The sequence below is a fragment of the Carlito syrichta genome, unplaced genomic scaffold (genome assembly GCF_000164805.1).
Source record: "Carlito syrichta isolate Samal-C Ts95f unplaced genomic scaffold, Tarsius_syrichta-2.0.1 Scaffold303047, whole genome shotgun sequence".
In the NCBI taxonomy this organism is placed as follows: Eukaryota; Metazoa; Chordata; class Mammalia; order Primates; family Tarsiidae; genus Carlito; species Carlito syrichta.
Window position 1 is genome coordinate 78,357 of NW_007247143.1, and position 24,406 is coordinate 102,762.

Here is a 24,406-nt window from a genome sequence, read left to right on the forward strand (position 1 = left end):
CCATAAAGCTTGATGTCAGCATACACGCAGCTCTGGGGTCAATATTCTGTCCTCAGAGCAAGACGGGACTCGTTATTTAACCGGTATTAAGCACGACAGCCTTTCAACAACGCGAGCAAGTACAAATGGCAAAGAACTTACTCGCCGACGCGGTTTCACAGACAAAAGTGATCAGCTCGTCTTCAATTTTCCGGAAGGCATCGAAGTCATCCACGAAGAAGACGTGGCGGGCACTGGGCTTGCTGCCGATGCTGACCAGCTCCGAGTAATCCGCATCGGCCACGCCGATGGCAAAAATGGTGAAGCCTGTGGCAGAGAAGAAGCAGATCTTCTGATTCAATTGTGCAGAAAACAAGAACTGCAACAGAAACACGGCCAGATGTTTAGACTGCTTCTTTAGGAGGCCCGTGGGGTGGATAATTCATTCTTTACAGTCCGTCAGAGCTGTGCGAGGACAGGGTTCATGGTGTGATCGTTAGTCCATCATTCCCTCAAGAGATTTTCCATTTTAAACAAACGCAAAATGAGAGCGCCCAATTAGTGCTCGAGACAAAAGAGTTCACATCTAAGTAACAACTCTATGTCTGCACATTTTATTTTTTTATTTTCTGAGTTGGAATCTCACTCTATCTCCCGGGCTGGAGTGCAGTGGCACGCTCACAGCCACCCCAGCGTTGACCTGCTAGATGTGATCCTTCCTTCTCCGCCTTCCAAGGAGCTGGAACTACAGGTGCGTGCTACTGTACCCGGCTAATATTTTTCATCTATTGTAGAGACAAGGTCTTGCCAAGTTGCCGGGCTGGTCTTGAACCCAAGTCCTCTCACCTTGGGCTCCCAAAGTGCTGGGATGACAGGATGAGCCACTGAGCCCAGGGGCGTTTTTAAAATCACCTTGTCCAGTTAATATTAAGAAAGACTTAAAAACTTTTAAATAACACTGATATAGCCTATACATATGTATCTCGAAAACATTACTTTTAGTGGCCACTATTGTTTATTTACATAAAACGCACCATCTAACTGCAACTCCTTGGAGATCTTGTTCACGTCATCTTGGGATCTTCCATCTGTGATCACCACGATAACCTTTGGGATGCCTCTTCTTGTGCCTGAGTCCGCAGTGAACAGGGAATCTCGAACATGCTTAATTGCTTTTCCTAAAACAGAGGAAGGCAACAGCTCAATTTCATTGTCTCCTATTTCTGTTTTGCTGGGGAGACAAGGGTGGGAACAACATTCTCAAGCCAAATAAAAGTATTTTAAAAATTACTATGCTTTGAAAACAAAATTCGTTTCAGTAGTTACTAATAATTGATCCCTTTGATCCTTAGCAGGGCTGTTTTCGGTCTCACCTGTTTTTGTATTTCCTCCTTTGTATGAAATGTGTTTAATTGCATCCAGAAGGGTCTCTTTGGTCTTGTAAGCATTTAGTTTAAATTCTGTTCTGGGGTCATCAGTGAACTGAACCATTGCAACCTGGAGAGAGAAGAGACGTTCATCTTTTTTTTTTTTGCTTTAATATTTTATTGGAATCCTTTTGATGAAACTGGTGCATGCGTACACAAAGTAAATATAACGAGTTGTCTGTACTCGACGTATCCCCAGATTTGTAGATGATTTTCCCCCGTAAGTTGACAGGTGCTCACACAGGTTAACACAGGGAAGTTGCAAGTCCCTAGGACCTGCCAAGCACCAGCTACAGGACAGCCTCTTTGTCAGCATATTCTGCGGGAACAGAGGAGCCAGGGCATGGCTCTCCACCTGTATGTCACACTCTGAAGGTCAAGTAGCAGCACCACTGCCTTCTCTCCGGGAACCCTTCTGTGGCTTCCTCTGCATTCCTGAGGACAGCCAGCTCCGCCGTGTCTCATGGTGACCTGGCTTTTGCCCACTTCTCTCCGTCTCCCACCCACAGGCTCACCCACCGCACGCCTGACGCCAGCCAGCTCCTCTGTGACCCACGGGCCTCGAGGTGACTCGGCTCCCGTCCACTCCTCCCGCCTCTTCCCCCGACACCCTCACCCCCCGCCTTCTGGCCCCCGTGCTGGCGCCTGAAGTCCCAGACTCATTCTCATCTCAGGTCCTGTGCACTTTTCTCTGTCTGGAAAGTCTCCTTTCAGATTGCTCTGCATCCTTCACATCTCCATTCAAAAACCAGGCCTCACAGAAGCCCCCACTGACCACACAACATAAAACAACCCTCACACACATTTCCCCCACTGAACTTTTAAAATCACAGCACCATTTTCATAGCGTACATTCCTGTCTTGGGGATTTTTTTTAAACTGTTCATAGCTGCCCCTCTCCCTTCAAGAATGCGAGCGCCATGAAATTAGGGACACGTTGACTCTCATCATGACAATACAGTGCCTGGCCACAATGAATCCTCAGTACATATTTCTTAAATGAGTAAATTAGTTGCATGTATATGTCAGTATTCTGTATAGTGATGTGTGACCTTAACCTTTTCCTTTTGAGATTGCAATATCCTTGAGGACAGGGAAAATATTGTGTGTATCATCAGAGAAGACCTTCCACCCGAGTGTATAAAAGAAACGTCCCCTAGTATGTAAAAGAAATGACTCTCTTCTACCCTGCTTTAGTCCATCCAAACATCAGCTCTAAGAAGTGGCAGCCTCTGGACCCTCCTGCCCCCAAGAACCAACAAGCTGCTTCCAGACACAGACTTGTCTGTCTCTCATTAGGGCTGGCTCTGACCATCATCTTTGCCTATAACCCCTAAGGAGCAGCCAAGGTGAGAGCTGGAGAAATACTTGTTGAATACGCAGAATGCATTGATGATTGATCTATTAGCCTTACTTGGGTTCCATCCACGCCGATCTTGTTCAGGGCCCCAACGGTGCTGTACAGGAAGTTGATGATTTTGTTGAAATTATCATCTCCAATGCTCCAGGATCCGTCTACCATAAACACCAGGTCTGCCTTGGCCGCTCTGCACACTGAAGACCAATAATGAATTTTGAGCCAGAGTGAGGGGAAAATTTAGTTGTTATTAACGAGACAAACAACGGGGGCCCCTCGGTAGCCAAAGTTCTGTGCCCAAGGGAAGGTAAAACCTGCTGCTGTCTGTATTCCAAGCTCCTGCTCCTGGCACTGCTTCACCCTCATCTCTTTTCTATGCCCAGGGCTCCTATTCACCACCAGAAACCTCTACGGTGCACGAGAAGCAGGGGAAGGTCTTAGCCCACAAGAACGAACATGAGGGAACAGGAGGGCGGGATAAAGGAACTTAGAGACGAAAGCATCAGCAAACCCTGTCTGGTGCCACTGGCTGGAAAAAAGGCCAACGGTCACTCTGCACCATGTCCTTTGCTTGTTTAGTTAGTGAGCTCATGTCAGAGATATTCATGCTCAGAAGGAAGGCTGTGATGCCATGGGCCCAGACTAGCCTGGAATTGGTCTGCGTTTGGGCTGAGGCCATACGCAAACTTTAATTCCAGCCTTGCTCGAAAATTCTGTCTCTGCTCTCCCACCACCCGTTGATACCGGTCAAGAAGTGTATGCTGATGCTTGCCCGGGGAAACTGTTGGCTGTAGGTATTAGAGGCATCAACACAACAGTCAAACAAGCAAAAAAGAGCAAAACAAAATAAAAATGAAAAAACACACCAGCAAAAACCTACTCCACTGAAAGCATTTTTTAAAAGTTCCCCTTTGGCATCATGTGTGTTTCAGATTAGCTATGCCTCTCTCCTCCTCACCAATGTAGACAGTCATGGCTGACTCTGTTCTGTGATTAAGCAAAAAATGTACTCTTCAATGATCTGAATCTTTTCATCTTAGGCCAGTTACACGCAAACATTCTATGAGATAATGTGTCTTTCTCCGTTCTTTAAAAAAATAATCTCACTTGGCTTTTATTTTATGAAGTACAGCTTCATTCCCTTACAGCTATTTATAACATAAAATAAACCATCTCCAAGTGAGGTAATGCTCCAGGGACAGTCAGGAACTGGTGAGGTTGTTCTTATGAGTTCTGTGATTGATAAAATTTTACAAATTTGTGGTTTGAATTTAAGCTGAAAGGAATCACAAGATCTGGTAATCATGAGTTTATAAAAGAAAACCAGGTCCTCCATTTCTAAATAAAGTTGAAATGAAAATTAGGTTTTTACCTCCAAAATGAGAGCAAATTCTATTTTAAAATATAGTCAAAATGAAAAATTTATTAATAAAAATCAAATAAAGAAAATGCATCCACATGCATGAGAGAATTACCTCTGGGAAATAAAGTTGTGTTTTTAATTTTCTTCTTTGACCTTTTTCTGCTTTTTAATGTTTGTTTAATAAATAGTATTATTTTAATAATAAGAAATGTATAGGCTTTTAAATTAAATATACTCAGAACAAGTAAAGCCTAAAATGAACAGTGCATTCAAGTTGTAAGAGCGCCACCATCTAAAACCATCATGATAAAAAACTTCAGAACCAACGTTTCTGCATCGTCAGTCCTTCCACCCCCAGATCCTTCCGCATCACAGTCTTCCATGAGCATTCATGGATGCTGCTGAATGAAATCCATGCTCAGCTATAAATAAAAATATTCTGACCTCAGAGCACTCTGTGGCAACTGCATCCAAAGTGCCTAATTGGTAAATGTATCAACTATGACCCTGCTGCGGTTGACGCCAACCACAAGAATAGTCATCAATATCAAGACTGAGAAGGCTAGACATGAAGACGGAGGAAGAAAGAGTCTGGCTGTCCAGGCAGAGCGAGTGGCATCAAAGACGGCGGACAGCCCAAGACACACACACGGAGCCCTGCGTCGCGCAGCTTTGTTCTCACGTGACACAGTCTGGGAAGCGATGCTGCCAAGTGGCTGGGCAGGGAAGACTTTGCCGCCGTGCTGGGACGGTGGCAAGCTTCACCAGGGCTTCTCAGGACTCTGTTTCCTGCGTCTTCCTCTTTCGGAGGCGCCGGGCTCCACTGGAAGCTCCCAGGCGGCAGAGGCACCTTATTTTTCGTGGACTCCCTGGCACGTCACGGGCCTTTAAGACGCAGGATGCGCGGAATGTGCCCTTCGGTATAACATCCCACCGCGTGTCCTGCTTGCTCCTCAGCCCCTGTGTATCCTCCAGATCTGAACAGGGTTCTCCTTCTTCAACATGGAGCCCCTCAGCTCACCTCACTTCACACCAGCGTCTCGGGGTGCCCATTTCCGACCAGGCACGCCCAGGTTCCTATCCGCGGCCCGCCAAGCACCCCATGACTCCGTCCCCTCTCCTCTCCGTGCCTCACAAAAGCACCCGGCGTTCCCCCTGGCTCCCTCTCCGGGGCGAGTTTTCATCCCACCATCCATCACCCAGGCTCTTCAGGACGCGCGTCACCGGCCTCCTCCGTCGGGACTTAGCGCCCACAGCATTACCCGTGCTCGACTGTGGGCGACCAGAACACAGCCGCTGTTTGTAACTCACGTCCTCCACTGGTAATTATCTCAACAAGTGCCCATTTCTCCTCAACACTGAAAACAAGCAAAGAGCTGACTCGTGTGTTATGACTGTATCCCCACGCCTACCGCAAGAGCTTTGAGGGTAAAGAACTTGGTTGACAAATGCCCACTAATGACATGAAAACGAAGACCACTCCTTTGTCGGGAGGCTTCTGAAAGTAACCCTGATAGCTCAGGTAAGAGGCGACGACACAGAGAAAATGACTGAAAGAGACATTTCAGAGGGGATCAGGGACACATCACCCTGTTTGCAGACTGAATTTTCACTCACAAGTGATGCTCTTCCTTGGTGAACATTTATTTTTATTTATTTATTTATTTATTTATTTTTGAGTTGGAGTCTCACTCTGTTGCCCAGACTGGAGTGCAGCGGCCGCTTCGGGACACCGCAGCCTCGACCTGCTGGGCTCCGGCGATCCTTCCGCCTCAGCCTTCCGAGTAGCCGGAATTACAGGCTTGCGCTACCACGCCCAGCTGATTTTTTTTTTTTGATTGATTGTAGAGATGAGGTCTCGCTGCCCAGGCGGGTCTTGAACCCGCGGGCTCGGGCAATCCACTCACCTCAGCCTCCCAAAGGCGCGGGATGACAGGCTGAGCCGCCGAGCCCGGCATTTATTTTTAATAAAATCAATATGAAGCAATTCTGTTGGTAAACTCATACCTTGTGCACAGAGTTGATTATCAATGGATATTTTAAAATCCCATCGTGACTGACAAGCATTTGTATTCAGGAGAACATTAGGCAGCTGCAATAAATGTCTTTCATGAACCCCCAGGTTTAAAGGAGAAAGCCAACACAAGTCCTAACCCTAGAGTCACATCATTATTGCATTCTTCTCTTACCTTCTTTTGCTGGTGGGATGGTTGGCGGAAATGTTGGAGGCTGAGTGGGGGGGGACCCTGTGGAGGCAAGGGGAGAAGAACACGAATTAGCCACCTCATCTGTGGGGACCAGAGGGTGGTCACGGAGTCATGCGTCCACAGGGAGTCCAGATTTCGGCAGCTGTCTTCTCTGGGAATGAACGGCCACCCTGAGTCAGACACGACCCATGACCACGGACTCCATCCCACTTTCCGGCTTGGACTGAAGGCCTGAAACCCACTGTGTCACCACGCAGCTCATTCAGCAGGGTCAATGCAGTCGGAACCTCCACTGCCAGGATTCCCACCAACCCCGTTGGAGTCACCCCTGGCTGTTTCACACGTGCCACCCACTTCCCTTCTGTACTGCCCGGGACCCACCTTCAAGCCTTGCTCAGCTGCCCCCTGTCCCTTCTTGCCCGGTGTCCCCCGGATGCCAGTCACCATGCCAGTGGGACAGGGTTCTCTCTCTGTTCTGCTCAGACTGTGTATGGAAAATGTCTTTTGGCGTTGAGGGCCAAATGCAAACGCTGGCAGGCTAGAGTGTGATCGGATCTCGTCAGCCTGGGTGGTGTGGGATGAGAAGGCCCCTTGCCAGGCAGAGATGTGGCTGGGTCAAAGGATGGGGACAATTAGGTCAGAGCAGCCACTCTCTGTTCTCGCACCAGCTCATGTGGCAAGGATCAGGAACTCATGGCAAGCACAAAACGAAACTGTATCATGTGTTCAATTCTAGCCTGCTTGACACTAAAGACTTAAGGAAAGCTAAGAAGACTCTTCTCATCATCCCAACCTTCTACTCATCAGCCATTTGCAGAACAGATTTCCCCCCCGGAAAGGGCGAGCCCCAAATCACTGGAAGGATGATCTGAGCTCAAGCAGGCAGGCTGACCATTTGCCAGGAATGTAGTAAAGAGATTTCTTCCTTGGCAGGAAGTCTGAAAGAGGTGAGTTTCAAGGTCTCCTCTGATCCAAAGATCCAATGAAATAAAATTACTTGAATAAACTGATTCAACATTAAAAAGATGCTGCGGTAACTACATCGTACTGAATGAAAACAAATCCAAGATTACTTGTGTGAAATAAAGCCAGTCACAGAATACCATGGCGTATCCCATTTGCGAAAAGCAAAAGGGGTGTGTGTGTATGTGTGTGTGTGTGTGTGTGTGTGTGTGTGTGTGTGCGTGTTTATAACCACGTGGCCTACAGACAGTCCCTGTCTTCAAGGACGTGAGGGACTGCCCCAGAAACAGGCACTGGTCTTGGGCCATGCGCCTTCGGAAGGCTGAACGAGAACCCATGGGCAAAAGCTCCAAGAAGACAGACATCTCCAACATAAGTAAACGTTCACATCTGAGCAGTTCAGATTGGATCTGACCCTAGGTCAGGGGCTAACAGTTGTGGGGTTAAGGCTAGGAGAAGCTGAAGCGGATCAGGGGTCCCAAACTCCAGTGTTTGGGGGGTGTTATCGTTTGAATTGTTGTCTGCTCCAAATCGCCAGTTGAAATAGAATCCCCAGTGCTGGAGGCGGGGCCTGGCCAGAGGTGACTGGGTCGCAGGGCTGGTGCCATTCTTGCAGTAATGAGTGAGTTCTCCCATGATTCATTCACAGAGAGCTCATGGTTTAAAAGAACCTGGCACCACCTCCTCCTTCTCTTGCCTGCTCTTTTCATGTGACATGCCTGCTCCCTCGCCTTCAGCCATGTGCAAAAGCTTCCTGCGGCCTTACCAGAAGCCCGGCAGATGCAGGTACCATGCAGAACCATGAGCCAAACAAGACTGTTTTCTTTGCAAATGACCCAGTCTCGGGTATTTCTTTACAGCAAGGCAGAAGAGGTTAATACGAGGAGTCAGGCAGGTCATGGATACGAGCAAAGAACTTCGCCGAAGCATTAAGGAATGGCAGCAGACTTAAGCACATACGCTCTGTCTAAGATGAGACAGCAGCTGGCTGATTCCAGCGGGCTGGCACGATGAAGCTGTGCGGCAAGACCGTCTAGCTTTTCAAAACCACTTGAAACTTAAAAAAAAGTATGGCACATCTGACAGAGATCTACCTCGTGGCCTGCCACCTGCGACTTTCAATAAGTTAACAAGGGTGGTGACGCGCAGTCCTTGTTCAGTGGGAACCGGCCGAAAAGCTTTTCAACACGCGCCCTTCCACTGGCCCTGTCCTGCCCCTCTGGAGGGGGAGTGTGGGTGTTTAATTTTATTGATGAGCAAAACGTAGCTCAGAGGGGTGTTGAACTGCCCAAAGCCACGATGCCAGAAAGGCACAGAGCAAGAGCCCAGCCAGGCCACTGTACTCCAAATCTTGTGTATGTCCAGGCCCCTGCTAACTTCAAAAGCATATGGTCTATAAATCCAGCAAAAAGGAACAAACTACAAATACATGCACCAGCATGAATGCATCTCAAAGACGTGTGCTAAGTAGAAGACACCAGATGCGGAAGACTACATGTGGCGCATTTTCCACTCATGCAAAACGCCCAGGAAAGGCGCACAGGGGATAAAGGGAAGCGGACGACCCGAGGCTGAGGCAGGAAGGCCAAGGCAGAGCACAGGAAAGCTTCTTTGGGCTGACGGGAATGCTCCAAAATTGGGTTGTGGTGATGGTTGCATGACTCTTGAAATGCACTAAAGTCACTGGACTGTGCACCTAGAATGACTCTTAAATTTTAAGGTATGTAAATTATACACAAAAATGCATGTGGCATATAAGATACTGAGTATTTCAGTGTCATGCAATAACCTGTTACAAAATAGTAGATGATCTCGTTTAATACACTTCCACCCTCTGTTCCTGAAGCTCATGCATGGATGCCAGTTTCTTTCTGCATGCTCCAGAACGGCTGAAAGATCTGTACATGGGCAGTGGTCCTGCCAGATGCTGTGTATACGACAGAGGGCCACCAGGAGAGCCCACTGCCCACCCCCTATTCAAACCCCAGGAACCTCAAGTTTAAGGTCAGGAGACGGAGCTAAGCAGCAGGTGTCCCCCAGAACTCACGATACTTCAAACCCACTTAATGCCTGTGGTCTCTGGGTCAGAAATACTCCATCAAAAGCCATTCCAAGAAGTGGGCATTCTCCTGGCTCCCGGGAATGTGGACAAAGTGCCTTGCTTTCATGCTGTGCTCCCCTTTCCTGTACACATGACCAGATCCACGGCAGCCTGGAAAAGCATAAGAGCCTCTCACCAGGGCCAGCCAGGTGGGACACCATGGCTCCCTCCCACCCTGGGCTACGCTGACACATGTGGCTCCCGTGGCAGCAGCTGGTCTCCACGCTGCACCCACACTCCCTCCACATGCCACACACGTGCCTCGGGGATCTGGACCACAGTACTCCAGGCTACCGTGCCTCATGCACTTTGCCTTAGGTGGCCTTTCAGTCCCAGGAAAAGCATGTGTGGAGAGTGGGGAGACCACACAGGTGACATCAGCAGCCTGAATGCATGAGTTCCAGGCTGGACAAGGGGAACAAAACTCCCGTTACATCACTCTGGACAGCAAGCAGTAATATTTTTCTACATGGAATAAGGTTTCTTGAATCAAAGCAGGACGCCTAAAGTGCCATTCATGGGGGGGTCGGAGAAACCACACTGGACTCACGTGTTTTCTCCAAGATGCTCACGGCTGGTCCCTCCAGGTCCTGGAGCCTGGTGTACACACTGACTTTGTACTCAGAGTCCGGCTGGAGTCTATAGAAGCAGTGCCTGGTTGTGCCCCCACCCACGATGGACTCCTGCTTTTGCGTATCTATTAAAAAAAGAACATACACACATAAAAGCTTTTAAAAACAGTCATCAGTAGATGATTTGCCTCTAAAATGCTGCATATGCATAGCCTGCATTAGATAACTCTGAATGAGTTACCGTTGTGTGAGGTACTATATCATTTTCCACAGTTAACATAGCCACTGATCTTTTTCTATTGAAGTCACATTTTCTATATGTACAAAAATGAAACTTAGCTTTTACATGTACAAAAGTGAAACCCTCTCTTGAGTGAAGAACTATTAGCATATGTCATTGTGTGCACACACCTCAACTGATCTGTTGGGCAGGTGTATAACTGATCTGTTGGGCAGGTATATAAGGGTATATATTTTTTTAATCTGAACTTTCTTTTATTCAACATGATTTCCCAGAACACAGTCAGATGATTGCAAATGACATAGAAGGATACACTTATTTGGCCCTGATGCAACTTATGACACCCAGCAGAATGCCTTTCTAGACAGCAGGGTGAGGAGTAGGAAGTTGCAGGGTTCTAGGCAGTCCTCATGCCTTTGGTCTAGGGAGGGGCCTCCACGTCTAGGAGGAAGCCTCCAGTTCTATCTAGGGAGGCGCCTCCAGGTCTAGAGAGGAGGATTCCAGTCTACGGAAGGGGTTTTCCTGGTTTAGGGAAGGGCTTCCTGGTCAATGGCTCCAGGTTGTTTTAGAAGCTGCCCCAGCTGCAGGTAGTCCATAGCTTGAAGCAGTGCTGGGACCATGGGGTGTCTCAGACTTCCTAATATCTACCCTGTCTTCCTTGATTTGTGTGTGTGTGTGTGTGTGTGAGTTGGAGTCTTACTCTCTCGCCCAGGCTGGAGTGCAGTGGCATGCTCACGGCTACTGCAGCCTCGACCTGCTGGGCTCAGGGGATCCTTCCGCCTCAGCCTTCCAAGTAGCTGGAACTACAGGCAGCACCACCAAGCCCAGCTAATTTTTTGATTTACTGTAGAGATGAGGTCTCGCCAAGTTGCTCATGCTGGTCTCAAACCCGTGAGCTCAGGCAATCCTCTCGCTCCCGCCTCCCAAAGGGCAGGGATTATAGGTGTGAGCCACCTCAACTGGCAGTGTCTTGATTATTGATTGGCGTTTCTTTCAATTGCAAAAGAGACTCCTAGGGACTTCCAAGGAGGCTCTCCAAACTCCCTGCATCTGCCAGGAAAACTCTTTCCTGTCCTCTTTAACTCATCACTGAGGAAGCAAGATGTGCTGTGTGTGGTCAGGGGAGTTCAGGCTGCAAAGCTAGTTCTCCCAACCCTGGGTTCCACTTGTCCCACAGAGGAGACATGTCATACACAGCCAGCTGCACATGGCACCATCTCTGTTTCTTCTCCTCCGTGGCTGAGGCACACGGTATTTTGGAGGTCCACTGACTGTCAGCTCCTTTCTTAATTCCCACGTCCATGCAAAATTGCTGTGCCTCTCCTGGAGGAACCAGGGCTGCCCTTGGTTCCTGAACCCTCAGCAGCTGCATCAATTATGCTCCTCCTTTCTTGAGGGCTCCTCTACACCAGGCTCTGTGCTCCTGTTTAATGATAACATCAGCAACAAAGATAACAACACTCAGCGAGAGCGTCCCAGATGCCAGACAGTGTTCCGGGGATTTCCTATGTTTTAACGCATTTGATCTTGATAGCATTTATAACTATCCCCAATCTAAAGACAAGAAACCGAAAGTCAGAAAGTTAATAACATCCCCCAAGTCCTTATGCTAATCAGTAAAACTGAGATTTTTTTAATTGAAATATTTTGGGGGTTTTTGTGATATTTTGATACCTGTACACGATGTATAATGATCAAATCGGGACATTAGCATAACCATCACTTCAAACGCTTTTCTTTGTGTTGGGAACACGACAATTCTTCTATTTTAGCTACGTGTAAATTACACAAGTGATTGCTAGCTGTGATTTCACTACTGTGGTACCTGACACCAGAACTTACTCCTTCTATCCAACTGTGCTTTTCACCCCTTAAGCAACTTATCTTCACTCCCTGATTTCAGAACTCTAATGCCAAATCTCTTGTTTTAGTTTTCATGTCTATCACATACAATAATGTGAGTTAAGTACATCGCTTTTCCAAAGCGACTCAGTCTGAAGCCACTGAGCGTCTGCTAAACGTAGACACATGGGCAGGAGACCCGGAATGGCTTGGTGTGACTCGGGCTTCACACGCTGCGCGTGGCTGCTGTGGTGGCTGTGACAGATGAGGAGTTTCAAAGGGTTCCTGCACAGGCAGAGTCGTCTTGCTTTTTTTTTTTTTTAATCACAACAGATAACTGGTTAAAGAGAAGAATCACAGCGACCATGAAGAAAAACAATTATTCAAATTTCTCCCTAGACTTAACTTCTGATCTATAAATTGCACCTGCTTAAATCAAAGTCTCATAAAGCTTTACTTAAAACTATAAAACTAGTATTAAAAAACTTCATTGATTAACTATATTACACAAATTATTTAGTGGTTAAAAAGAACTATTCACTCCATCACAATGTTATTTGCAGAGGAATTTACTAGAAATAAACAGAAGATAGAAAATATAAAAACAGACTAGTTGCTTTTTTTTTTTTGAGTCAGAGTCTCACTCTGTTGTTGCCCAGGCTGGAGTGCAGTGGCATGCTATGCTCATGGCCACCCCAGCGTCGACCTGCTGGGCTCAGGCGATCCTTCTGCCTCAGCCTTCCAAGTAGCCGGAACTACAGGCGCGCACTACCATGCCTGGCTAATTTTTTTTTGATTGCAGAGATGAGGTCTCGCCAAGTTGCCCAGGCTGTTTTCAAACCTGTGGGCTCAGGCAATCCCCTCACCACAGCCTCCCAAAGTGCTGGGATTACAGGCTTGAGCCACCACACCCAGCCCAGTTGCTTTTTTAAAATACAAAATGCAAAAACTTCAATTAACAAATTTTAACAATATCCAACCTAGCTAAATTTCAATCTATATTTTAATGTACATATATTGAAACCAAAAATATATATTATAATATGAATATGTCAGAATAATCATGATGAATGTCATTTTACATTTTTTCTATGGACAAATTCTGACTTTTAAAAGCATAATTAAATTCAAAACATTTGTTAAATGAATTTAGCATTTATTTTTATGTATTGTAAACACTAAAGAGTTTCAGAAGAGAACTTTATAGTGTAATCTTTATAAATGTATTTGTGCAGAATGAAATACGTCAATTTTAATCATTTCTTTCTCATGTGTTGTACAAAATGATGAGATTCAACATTGCCTAGGTGCGAGTGAGTTTGCACATTGTGTGAGAGGAGTCTGTAGTAAGAGTCTGTGGACCCAGCACTCTGTTCTGTGGTTGTCCAGGTTCTGTCTGTGGATCCCAGGCTCAGAACCCCACAGCAAATGGTTCTTCCTGACTCAGCCTCCCTCAAGAGCCTTCTGGAAGCTTCTGTGAGCCATCTGTAATGCAAACATTTCCTGAATCCTGCACGGGGATCACACTGGGCTGTCTCAACAAAAGCTTCCAGGGACCCTCAGGGTATTAGTTTTAGAAATGTGCTTTTCTGTCATACCCTATTTTGCGTACACACCCATGCGCTTTGAAGACCCTTCAAAATAGACTATAAATGGACATGACTGCTAAAAAAAATAAATCTACAAGCCACTGGAAAACTGGAACGAGCACCAGAAGATTCGTGGCAGACACAATCGGTGTGATTCCCAACACTAACAAGAAGGGTCACATGCATGGGTGTATCCGTGTTGCTTTTGGCACATGAAATTCAGGTCCAAAGGCTTTGCCTTAAAGGAAAACGCTTCAACTGATCAAATGGTGACTAATTTCCTCAATTCCTTGTGCCAAAAGTGGGAAGTGAATTTATCCTTTTTTAGAACAGGGGAAAACTTCTGTCTTTCTCTGTGCACTCATTCTGAGGAAACAAGGCCAAACGCGTCCTCTGGAGTACTGTCAGCTGACGTTGAGGCCATCAGCCTGACTGGCCAAAATGTCCTACAAGCAGTTACTGAGGTCCACGAGCAAAGGCCATCCAGGTCTCAGGAAACTACTCCAGTAGAGTTTTAGGACATAAATGTCGACACTCCACAGGTCTCTAGCCCCCTAGTCACAATGTCACTGCTTCAAAAAGTTTAACTCTGAAAACTGATTTTGTTTCGCTTGATCTTTTCTCCTGGACTTGGCAAGAGAGGCTCTCCACTCCACTGCAATTCTCTGTCGCGGACAATACTGAAAAATTGACATCTCAACACTAGAAGAGAGAAGACAAGTGAAGTGCCCTCTGAACCTTTTTCTAAGCCGGCTACAGAGAACTTCACCAAATTGTGGGAATTCAGGTAGGAAACAGTATTCAGGCCCGTGTGGCATATAAATGCTCACACTTGAGGGGAAACGTGAAATCCAACTTTAGTGCCAAGTCAACTCAAAAACAGCTGGAGAGAGGGACAGGACCCCAGAGCACCAGAACGAATGGGGTTCTCATGGGTTCTGGGTTGCCCAAGACCAACGAAAAGGCTCTCACGCTGTCTGTGCCAGAGTTAACCAAAAGTCTACAATTCAATTTGGCGAGTTGATGACTGACTCAAAGCAGATTTCATTTCCTTTCCTGAGACCTCGTCCTTTTGGCAATCTTTTCTTTTTTTCCTATTTGGCCATAAAAATATAACATCTACATGGATGGAGGACAGCTGTTGTTGTTGCCTATCTTGCGGCCCCTCCTCCCCACTCCTGATCTTTATTGTTTGGGGATTGAGCAGCAGCCCCACCTCCTGCCACTACCACCAGGTATGGGGTGGATGGCAACCAGGGCCAAACAGCTTGTTCGTGCCCTGGCACTCAGTGACAGACTTAGAGGCATGTGAACAGAACGAGGCCAATATGACTCAGTTTCTGGACTTCCGTTGGGACTATTGAGAAAGAGAAACCGTCTCTGCACCAAGACTGCTGAGCTGGAAGTGGGGGGTGTCATTCTGGATCTGACTCACGGGGCATGGCTGAGCGCGAGGGCGGCGGGGACGAGCAGAAGAACGGAGGAGGCAGCTTCCAGGTAAGCACTGGACACCTAGATCCAGATGTGGCTGAAGCCAGAGGCTGTGGACTTCTCAAACGTATGAGCAAATAAATCGACACTTTTGCTTCAGTTTCTTTTATCTAGGTTTCTGGAACATAACTAAACAAACACGAACAACAGAGCCTGGGCACTTCACTCAGAAAACCTTGGTCATTTTCAGGTATTGCCTCATTTTCAGCTTCAAACAAAGTAACTTTTAGAGAAATGGAAACCTAGAGAAGAAAGTTGACCAGCAGTTATGGTTACCCCGGAGACTTGTCCACTGATTTCATCTCAGAATAAAGTACACATGTTCATCCCATGGAAAAGACATGAAAAAGCTGGAAAAAATGACCCACCCAACTGCAGAAATTTGCCAGAGGGACTCAGAAATAGGTCAACTTGGGATAAAGCTTTTCTTCAGCACATGGGGGAATTGGATCACATTGCTTCTAGTATCTCCCCTGACTGGGTGGAAGGACTGAGGTCTCCACAGGGGCAGCATATGTCATCAGTGGAAGAGAGGCCAGTCACAACACTTGGGGCTCAGGCACCCGGCTGCCTAGGAAGAGCAGGCATCTGACTGCAAGTCCTCCAAGGGCCACCAGTCAGGATGGTGACCACAGTTCTCTGCACGACAGCAAATCTCAACCTAATCCTTCCCCATTCCAAAGGAGGAAGACTATTCCTTGATCTAAACTCTATATGTTTAAATATCTGAACACATTCCCTCCTGCTACCCACACACGCACTCCCCTTTGGGAGTTGCCCTTTGGAAGCTGTCCGTCAGAATCTGTGGTTTGGCCAGTTGGTAAACAATGTAAGCACGACAGCTGGGCGAAGGAGATGAGGGTGAATTTTGCTCATCTCTTAACGCCAAATGCTGATGAGAAATAAACCTAACAATATTCTTGTTCATCTTATTTAACTGAGACCACAAAGGCTCAACGGGAAAGGACTCTGGCAACCTGAAAATAATACCAAGGGTGTACAGGTTAACTTAACTTGAAGATAAGAAGAAAACATTTCTCTAAAATGTTCCTTTTTGTTTGTTTGTTTGTTCCAGCAAACATGTTGACTTCAGAAAGAGCTTACTGCAGTTTTAGATGACTGGATCATTGTTATCAGACAAACCAATCACATTCCCTGATGGAAACCTCAATGCCACTCTGCAAATATACTAAAATGAAAGCATTTAATAATAAAAACTCACGAATCTTACTAATTCCATTGACAAAGCCAGTTTTCATGCACTTTGAGTCAATCTGTGTAGTTACAATTTTAGTTTATGAAAGGCAGTGAATGACGCAGGAGCCCATGCCTCTTCAACTTCTTAAAGGACAGAAAAGGATGAAAGTATCGTGAGAGAATTTGGGAGTGTGATTATTACACTTAGTATTTCTTTAAATATCACTAGATGTCAGCCTGCCTATGTTAAGGTGTGACTTGTAGAGATATATAAACATAACTCCTCCTACCATAATCAACACAGTCTGGTATTGGTATAAGAATAGGCATATAGACCAATGGAACAGGACAGAGACCCTGGAAGCAAAACCTCAATTTCTCAACCAACTCATCTTCGACAAAGCCTCCACCAACAACCACTGGGGAGAGGAGAACCTATTCAATCGATGGTGCTGGGAAAACTGACCAACCACATGCAGAAGACTGAAACAGGACCCTTATCTATCACCATATAAAAAAAATCAACTCTAAATGGATCAAAGACCTAAATGTAAAACTTCAAACTATAAGAATCCTGGAAGAAAATGTAAGGAACAACCTTACGGACATTGGAATAGGCAACCAATTCCTGATCAACTGTCCAAAGATGAATGCCATAAAAGGTAAGATAGACAAGTGGGACCTCATCAAATTGAAAAGCTTCTGCAAAGCAAAAGAAACCATCAAGAGAGCAGGGAGACAGTCCACAGAATGGGAAAAAATATGTGCCAACTGTAAATCTGACAAAGGCCGAACATCCATGAACTACAAGGAACTCAAATGTGCTGAAAGGGAAAAAACAGACAACCCTATTAAAAAATGGGCAAAAGCAGCATCTGCACGACATTCGCAACTGGACGTACCAGGCTGTGGTGTTGGAGGTCAAGGTGGGAGGTCATGTTTGCAGTCATGGAAACAGATGGGCTCACCAGAGAGAGAGGACAGACTGTCCTGTGAGCTCACAAGCCATCTTGTTGTGTGTGGTGCTGGCACCCCAGAGGAAAGTCCACAGCAAGGGTACTGACCCCGAGAGCCATGCTGCCCGGGGCCTCCTAGGGTGCTTGGCTCTTGTCAGGCCTCCAAGGATAAGCCAGGCTCCAGCTCACCAAGCAGGCAGCCAAGTCTCCCTTCCCCATTTAGTGTCTCACCAGAGCCCCAGAGCAGGCCACCCAGTCTCCAGAACTCGAGTCAGATCTCTTCTGAATGACACCAAGCACAAGGGAAGAGGACAGAGGAGAAGCTTTAAGCAAGAAACCTTCTGCAAACGAGAAATCATCACTTCTGGTCAGCTAAAAGGATTGAAGACTGCAGTGCTGTGTCCTATCCTCCACAACCAGAAATGACCAGTTACTTCTGAGTGATCGTTACAGCTCATTAATGCTCTGTTTAAGGCTAAGTACTTACAGTCTACAAAATGTGTTTTTCTCAAATAAACATAAGTACATAAAAGAAGACATTTTTTTTAAATGGGCAAAGAAATGAATAGACACTTCTCAGAAGAAGACACAGGAGCAGGCAACAGACACACGAAAAAATGCTCAGCCTCACCAGTCATCGAAGAAATGCAAGTTAAAACCACACTGAGAGACCACCTCACTCCTGTCAGGACGGCCATCACCAAGATCTCAAAAACAACAGATGCTGGAGAGGATGCGGCGAAAAGGGAACGCTTCTGCACTGTTGGTGGAAGTGTAAACTAGTACAACCTCTGTGGAAAACAGCGTGGTGATTTCAAAAAAATCTGAAAATCAACTTTCCATAGGATTCAGCAATCCCTCTCTGGGAATATAGCCAGAAAAGCTTAAATAGCTCTCTAATAACATACCTGCACATGCAGTTTATTCACAACAGCAAAAACGTGGAACCAACCGTGCTGCCCATCGAAAATGGACTGGATAAAGAAAAGGTGGTACATTTACACGATGGAATATCACATAGCCATAAAGAAAAGCAAAATTATGAACTCTGCAGCAACCTGGATGGAATTAGTGTCTATCATACTCAGTGACTTATCACAGAAACAAAGATCTGAGTACCACATGTACTCACTCCCAAGTGGACCCTGAACACTTATCGTAATACTGTAAGAAAGGGACTGGCAATAATGGAACACTGCCGGGGTGGGGGGTGCACAGAACATCAAGGAGAGTACGCACCCCTTACCTATATGATGACCATGCATGTACCTAGCCTTCATTTGCACTCCACATTTTAAAAATAAAATAAAATAATTTAAAAAACATAACTCCTCAAGAGGACGCAGCCGGTCCTCTAGTCTGTGTGCTGCGCCTGCGGCTGCTTCAGCATCCCATACTCCGATTTAACACAACCACAGGACGACACGACTGATTCTCTCCCCAGTGTCGACTCCTCTGACGTGTCTAGCCAATTCAGGTGGGAGGGGTCTAGACATTGTACACAGGGGTCAAGGAAGTAGAGGTGCAGCAGGTCTGCCACAGCAGACCCTTGGCCGGGGTTGGTGGGAGTTGGTTCCAGGAGGTTCCACCCATGAACTCATATTCGACAGGGGGCATGTTTCCCAAGGCTCTCAGCACCCTCCTACATGGGGCTTTCTTCTCTGTAGATTGGATCAGAAGTGGGACTACAGGTTTGGGGTCAGTTATAGCCAGGGATACGGGAAACTAAGCCCTGTCTTATCTGGGCCTAAAACAATTAGCTTTTGTACTTTCCCAAAATGGGGGGAACCAAGATCATTGGTCCAGAAAGAACAAGCTACGTTTTAACAATTTTATTGCAAGTTTGGAAGATTAAAAAAGAACATTTGAGATCTCTAGTATCTACTATAATCCCCACAAATAACAAGACACCTTTTTTACTGTCTATACGAATCTGATTGAAATGATTTTCTTCTTTTCTTAGAGATGGGGTCTTGCTCGTCTGCCCAGGCTGAAGGGCAGTGGCATGATGAGAGCTTGCTACAGCCTCAAACTCCTGGGCTCGAGCAACTGCCTCAGCCTCCTGAGCAGCTTGGACTACAGGTGAGCCCCACCACGCCGGCTAACCTTTTTGGCTTTTGTAGAGATAAGGTCTCACTATGTCGCCCGGGTTAGACTGGTACTCTTGGAACTTAAGTGATTCTCCCACTTCAGTCTCTCAAAGTGCTGGGATTACAGCCATGAGCCAACTATCATTTTTACTGGATTTCATCTTCGCAATCCTGTCCACGCAGATCATGTGAAAACAGGATTGACAGGCCCTAGATACTCATTTTGCAGGAAGTACCCTTTTGCCGCCCTCGATATTTTTAAGGGAGACCAGGACACATTTTGAGCACTTCCAACTCTGAAACAGAGTCCCAAATAGGAAGTGGACTTGAGAATTATCAAGCTAGAAGAAATTGTTCCTGATGGTGCAGACACACTGAACCTTCTCCATAAAGAGAATTTGCTGTTCACTGTGTTCCTCCAAAAGAAAAAGAAACATGGAGAAAAACATCGCCTTCAAGCCTGCTCCCTGGGGCCTGAATACCAGACTGCAGGGCCACACAATTTTAACGTGTCCTCGCCGTGGCTACATGACCGCTCTTACCCACAACAGCTAGTATTTCCTGGGCGCGTCCAGTGTGCAAAGCACTGTTGGGAGTGCCTCGCACAGGTGATCTCAGCTCATCTTCACAGAACCTAAAAGATCAGCCTATGGCTATCCCCATTAACAGAGGAGAAAAGCAGAGGTCAGCGGGGGTGGGGCAACAGGCTTGCCCAGCCAGCCTGGATCCAGGCGCTACACTATGGGCCCCGTGCAAACGGACCCTTGGAAGAGGGCTCCTGTCTCATGTCACTTGCGTGTTGCCGACTGTGATTCTCACAGAACCAAGTGCATGTGCGTCTCCTCGTGGAGACACACGTGATAGCACATACTCACCCTGGAGGGACTCGATGACAATCCTGTAGGCCGTGGCGTGACGCTGCACCTGCCACTGCACACACAAGCTGGCCATTTCAATCTGGTGGGCTTGGAGATGCGTGACACCCAGGAGCACTGGAATGAAGCAGAAACACGCGTGTCATGTGTCACACCACCCCCACGGAGGTAATTAACTTACGGGAACATTTTCATTCAAAGCTCCGTGCTCAGAGTGGGACGTCCACTCACTTAGAATAAGCTAATGCACAAAGATAGCCGTTTTATGACTCAGCAATGCAGGTTGTAAACAAGAAGCATGATGTGGTCTGTCACCAAAAAAAGACCAGGCGCAGCGGGTGGCGAAATTATGGCTGATTTTAGTCCCCCTTCTATGTATTTGTGCTTTGCAAATATTCCACATCTAATGAACATCTAATATTTGTATAACAAAAAGTAAATGCAGCATGTGCTTATCAGCCAGGGAGAGAACCAGGGCTTGGGCAGGAAAAGCAAAGCGGCACCGTGGAAGTGTCGTCCGGGCAAGTGCAGCCACAGGACCGGCCCCACAGGGGAATGAGCCAGAATGAATACGGTTTTGAACGTTTAAAAACAAAAGAGTTTACGCAGAGAACACAAACAAATCCTTTCAAAAACATGGAGATGCCCAGTAATCTTAGAACATCGTGATATGCACAAATGGTTATTTTGGGAAGCTCTAAAAGTATTGCTTCTCCAGCATAACACCAGTGTTTGTCATTCAGACCCAAGCAGAAAAACAAGACATTAATATACTTGCTTCCCCTAGTGACCTATGACTTCCGTTCTATCATTTCTCTTACTTCTGCCTCTCTCCTCACTAACTCACAGGGTGAATATACCTTGTAATTACTTTTCAGTATCTTGTCTAATCACAATTTAGATCTTCCCGTTGTTCCTTTCTTTTGCAGCAGAGGGGGAAGACTCTTTCCTAAAGCCAATTAAGAAGCCCGTCTCCTCCCCCACACACAGAAAGAAAATCACGAGTTTTTTCAAACCTCCTAGGTTTATCTGTCATTGTGTGAGATCTTCTTTCGCTCGGGAGAAAGCGAGAGAATAAATAAGCCCAAGAACATCAAACGGTTCAGCACTCTGAGCCCTCTGGACTACTTCTGGGAAGTTCAGTCGGGGTCTCACTCTGCTGACGGAGAGGAGAGAGAGGAAACCGAAGGCAGAGGAATGACAGGAAGAGGCGGGAGCAGGAAAGGCCAGCAGAAGCTCAGAGACAGAGCGCCCGGCACAGAGAGGGCAACCGGTGAGGCGGACGGCTGAGGCACAGACGGGAGGGGAGAGAGGGTGGGACACGCACAGGCCTCAGGGGCTGCGGGGGGAGCCGTGGCATCGCCACAGGAGCAGAGCAGAGGGGACGCGGGAGCCTTGGCTCGTGCCCAGAGCAGCCCAGGCCTGAGAAGAGGGAGACTACTTCTTTCGAGACAAGTCTATTCGGTATCCAGCCTTTGCAGTCTCAAGCTGTGCCATGAAAGAGAGTTCAGGAAACTTCCTCTGGAAGAGAGCTGCCCTGTGGGAAATCCAGGGTGCCTTGGGGTCTGGCTTAGTATACATCCCGTTCGCTCCTGCCCCTGCATTCGATGAAGTGTTGACCACGGATTAGGATAAGGCAGGCCACGTGCACAGAGCACAGTTGTTACAGTAACAAAGTGGTCACTCCGTGGCACGCGTGTTTCGTGTACCATCAGCTTGAAGGCGGGTGCTGTTATCCCCATCTTCGAGTGGAGAGCACCCACACTCAGGATGTTCTGCGATCTGCCCCAGGCTCAGCTAACAAGCAGCAGGTCTGGACTTACCCTTCTGCGGGTGCCCTAAGCATGGCTCCCAAGACCGAGCACAAGTGGCAGGGAGCACTCCGCGATTTTAATCAGCACCCAGCCAGAGCATTTTCACTTGGGTCGTTCATGTGCTCGTTTTAATGTGCACTAAAAATACTGCTCTTCTATTTAGGGCGGTTACATGGGCTTTGAAAGTATCTAGGTCCAAAGTGGACTTCAAGAAGTCGAGCAAGCAGATGGCGCGGAGGTCTGACAAACTTTGGGAAGACGGAGCCACATGCTAGAATCAGCAAAGTGCTGCACTCTTCCGTGGGGCACGGGAGGGGAGGTGCCAGTGAAAAGTCCCAGCAAGTGTGTAGGCTACAGGAAGCCTTAGGAGACTGGGGAGGAGGTCCTCAGAGGGGTGGATGAGCGTGTGTGTGTGTGTGTGCGCATGCATGTTCATGTGTGCACACGTGTGTGTCCATCTGTGTGCACATGTGTGTGGGTGCATGCATGTGTGTGTCTACGGGAGTGGGGCACCGTCTCAGGACAGACCGGTTCCCTCTGGCCCAGTCCTGATGCTGGCCACGGCAGCCTGCAGGCTGTCTGGAAAATTCCACCTCATCTGAAAGATGCCAACAGGGACTTTCCAGGAGAAAATCCCATCTGCCACGGGCAAGCCTGTGAGAGCCAGGCGCTGACAGCTGCCTGCCCGCCAGGACTCCCTGGCAGAACGCATACAGTTCTTTCCACAAAGCCACGTCCCTCGGGAAGCAGAGGGAGGGAGAGCAGAGGGGCTGCGGAGATGAAGCAGCAAGCCCCCCCACCCTCCCTCCCCACACCCGCCCCCCAAGCCGGGGCCACAGCTCTTACAGGTCTTCACCACACCCGTCAGCGCGTCGCTGAGGCCCGAGGCCTGGGAGGCAAATATCTTCACGTTGTAGTCCATCCCGCTGAGAAGGTTTGTGATTAGGATGGTGTTGACGTCAGCTCCCACAAAGGTTTCCAGCGTGGGACCTGGAACTAGAGGAAGCGAACACGTGTTCCAGTGACGACAGAATGCGGAGAGACAGGCGCGCTCAGGTCGAATTGCACACCCTGGACCGCGTTTCACACCAGGATCAGGCCGCAGGCAAACAGCGGCCTGAGGCTGGAATCTGGTCTCATCCAGCCCTAAAACCTGCACCCCGGCGGCTGGGTCAAGGGTCATTGTTGGGATCCAGTCCTTTTCCCAAATAGAAAAAGAGACGGGTCCACCTGGCGGGCCACTGCCCCCATACAGTCAGCGGCTACTTGGCAAGTAGAAGAAATGGGTCTTCATGGTCCCTGCTCAGACCCCCAGCTCTGTCGCCAGCAGCAGGCGCGTGCCACCCTGAGGACCCGCGCGAATGTCACCGCTGGAGTTCTGTCTGCTCCTTTCAGGACTTTGAATGCCAGGCAGGTGTGCTCTTCCAAGGCCCTCGGTCAGCTGCTGCTTCCACCTCCATCATTTCATCTTGGTTTCCACCCAGTGGGGTCTCTGATAGGGTGTTGGAAACGTTTCTTGCTAAATCCATACAAATACGTTCACCTCCTGCCTCGCCCACACAGGCTCGTTCTTTAAGAGCTTTGAGTCAGGGGTGCATTCCTAAAAGACTCATCACTCTCCTCCGGAGGGCCCTTCCAACAACCTATTTCTATATTGCTTTTTCTTTTGAGTTGGAGTCTCACTTGTTGCTCATGCTGGAGTGCAGGGCCACACTCACGGCCACCCCAGAGTCGACCTTCTGGGCTCCAGCGATCCTTCCGCCTCAGCCTTCCAAGTAGCCGGAACTACAGATGTGTGCTACCATGCCCGGCTATTTTTTATTTTATTGTAGAGACGAGGTCTCACCAGGTTGCCCGGGCTGGTCTCAGACCTGCAGGCTCAGGCAATCCACTTGCCTTGGCCTCCCAAAGTGCTGGGATGACAGGCTGAGTCACCAAGCCTGGCCCCTATTTCTGCATTTCTGTACGCATATGTTATCTCTGCAGCCATGCTCCCTTCATCCCACACATACAAGGCGAATGGCCTTGTCCAGCTTCCCTCGTGGCCCAGAGCAGGATTTCTCAGCTTTAGCACTACTGACGTTTTGGATGGAATGATCCTCTACTCCAGAGGGAGAGTCCTACAACGTGTTCAGCAGCGCCCATGAGATGCCAGGAGCAAGCCCTGCACCCCCGGATGTGAGGTTCAAAACTGTCTCTGCTGGGGGCACATCCCCCCCACAGAGAACCAGTGGTCTAAACCAAAGTCGTTAGCACTCAGAAAACCTGATAAGTCAGGCTCGGTGGCTCAGCCTGTAATCCTGTGCCTTTGGGAGGCTGAGGTGAGTGGATTGTCTGAGCCC

General features: G+C 47.8%; 1 protein-coding gene across 1 annotated transcript in view; it reads right to left on the bottom strand.

Annotated features, from left to right (window-relative positions):
* COL14A1 (collagen type XIV alpha 1 chain) overlaps positions 1-24,406 on the bottom strand; it is a 197,571-nt gene that overhangs the window by 73,289 nt on the left and 99,876 nt on the right. Inside the window, exons 21-28 of the mRNA XM_021712073.1 lie at positions 22,911-23,060; positions 20,251-20,367; positions 9,948-10,094; positions 6,316-6,372; positions 2,821-2,960; positions 1,353-1,476; positions 1,014-1,157; positions 142-306 (exon numbers count right to left, since the gene is read on the bottom strand). Coding sequence (XP_021567748.1) covers positions 142-306; positions 1,014-1,157; positions 1,353-1,476; positions 2,821-2,960; positions 6,316-6,372; positions 9,948-10,094; positions 20,251-20,367; positions 22,911-23,060 — 1,044 coding nt within the window. The remainder of the gene's footprint in view (positions 1-141; positions 307-1,013; positions 1,158-1,352; positions 1,477-2,820; positions 2,961-6,315; positions 6,373-9,947; positions 10,095-20,250; positions 20,368-22,910; positions 23,061-24,406) is intronic.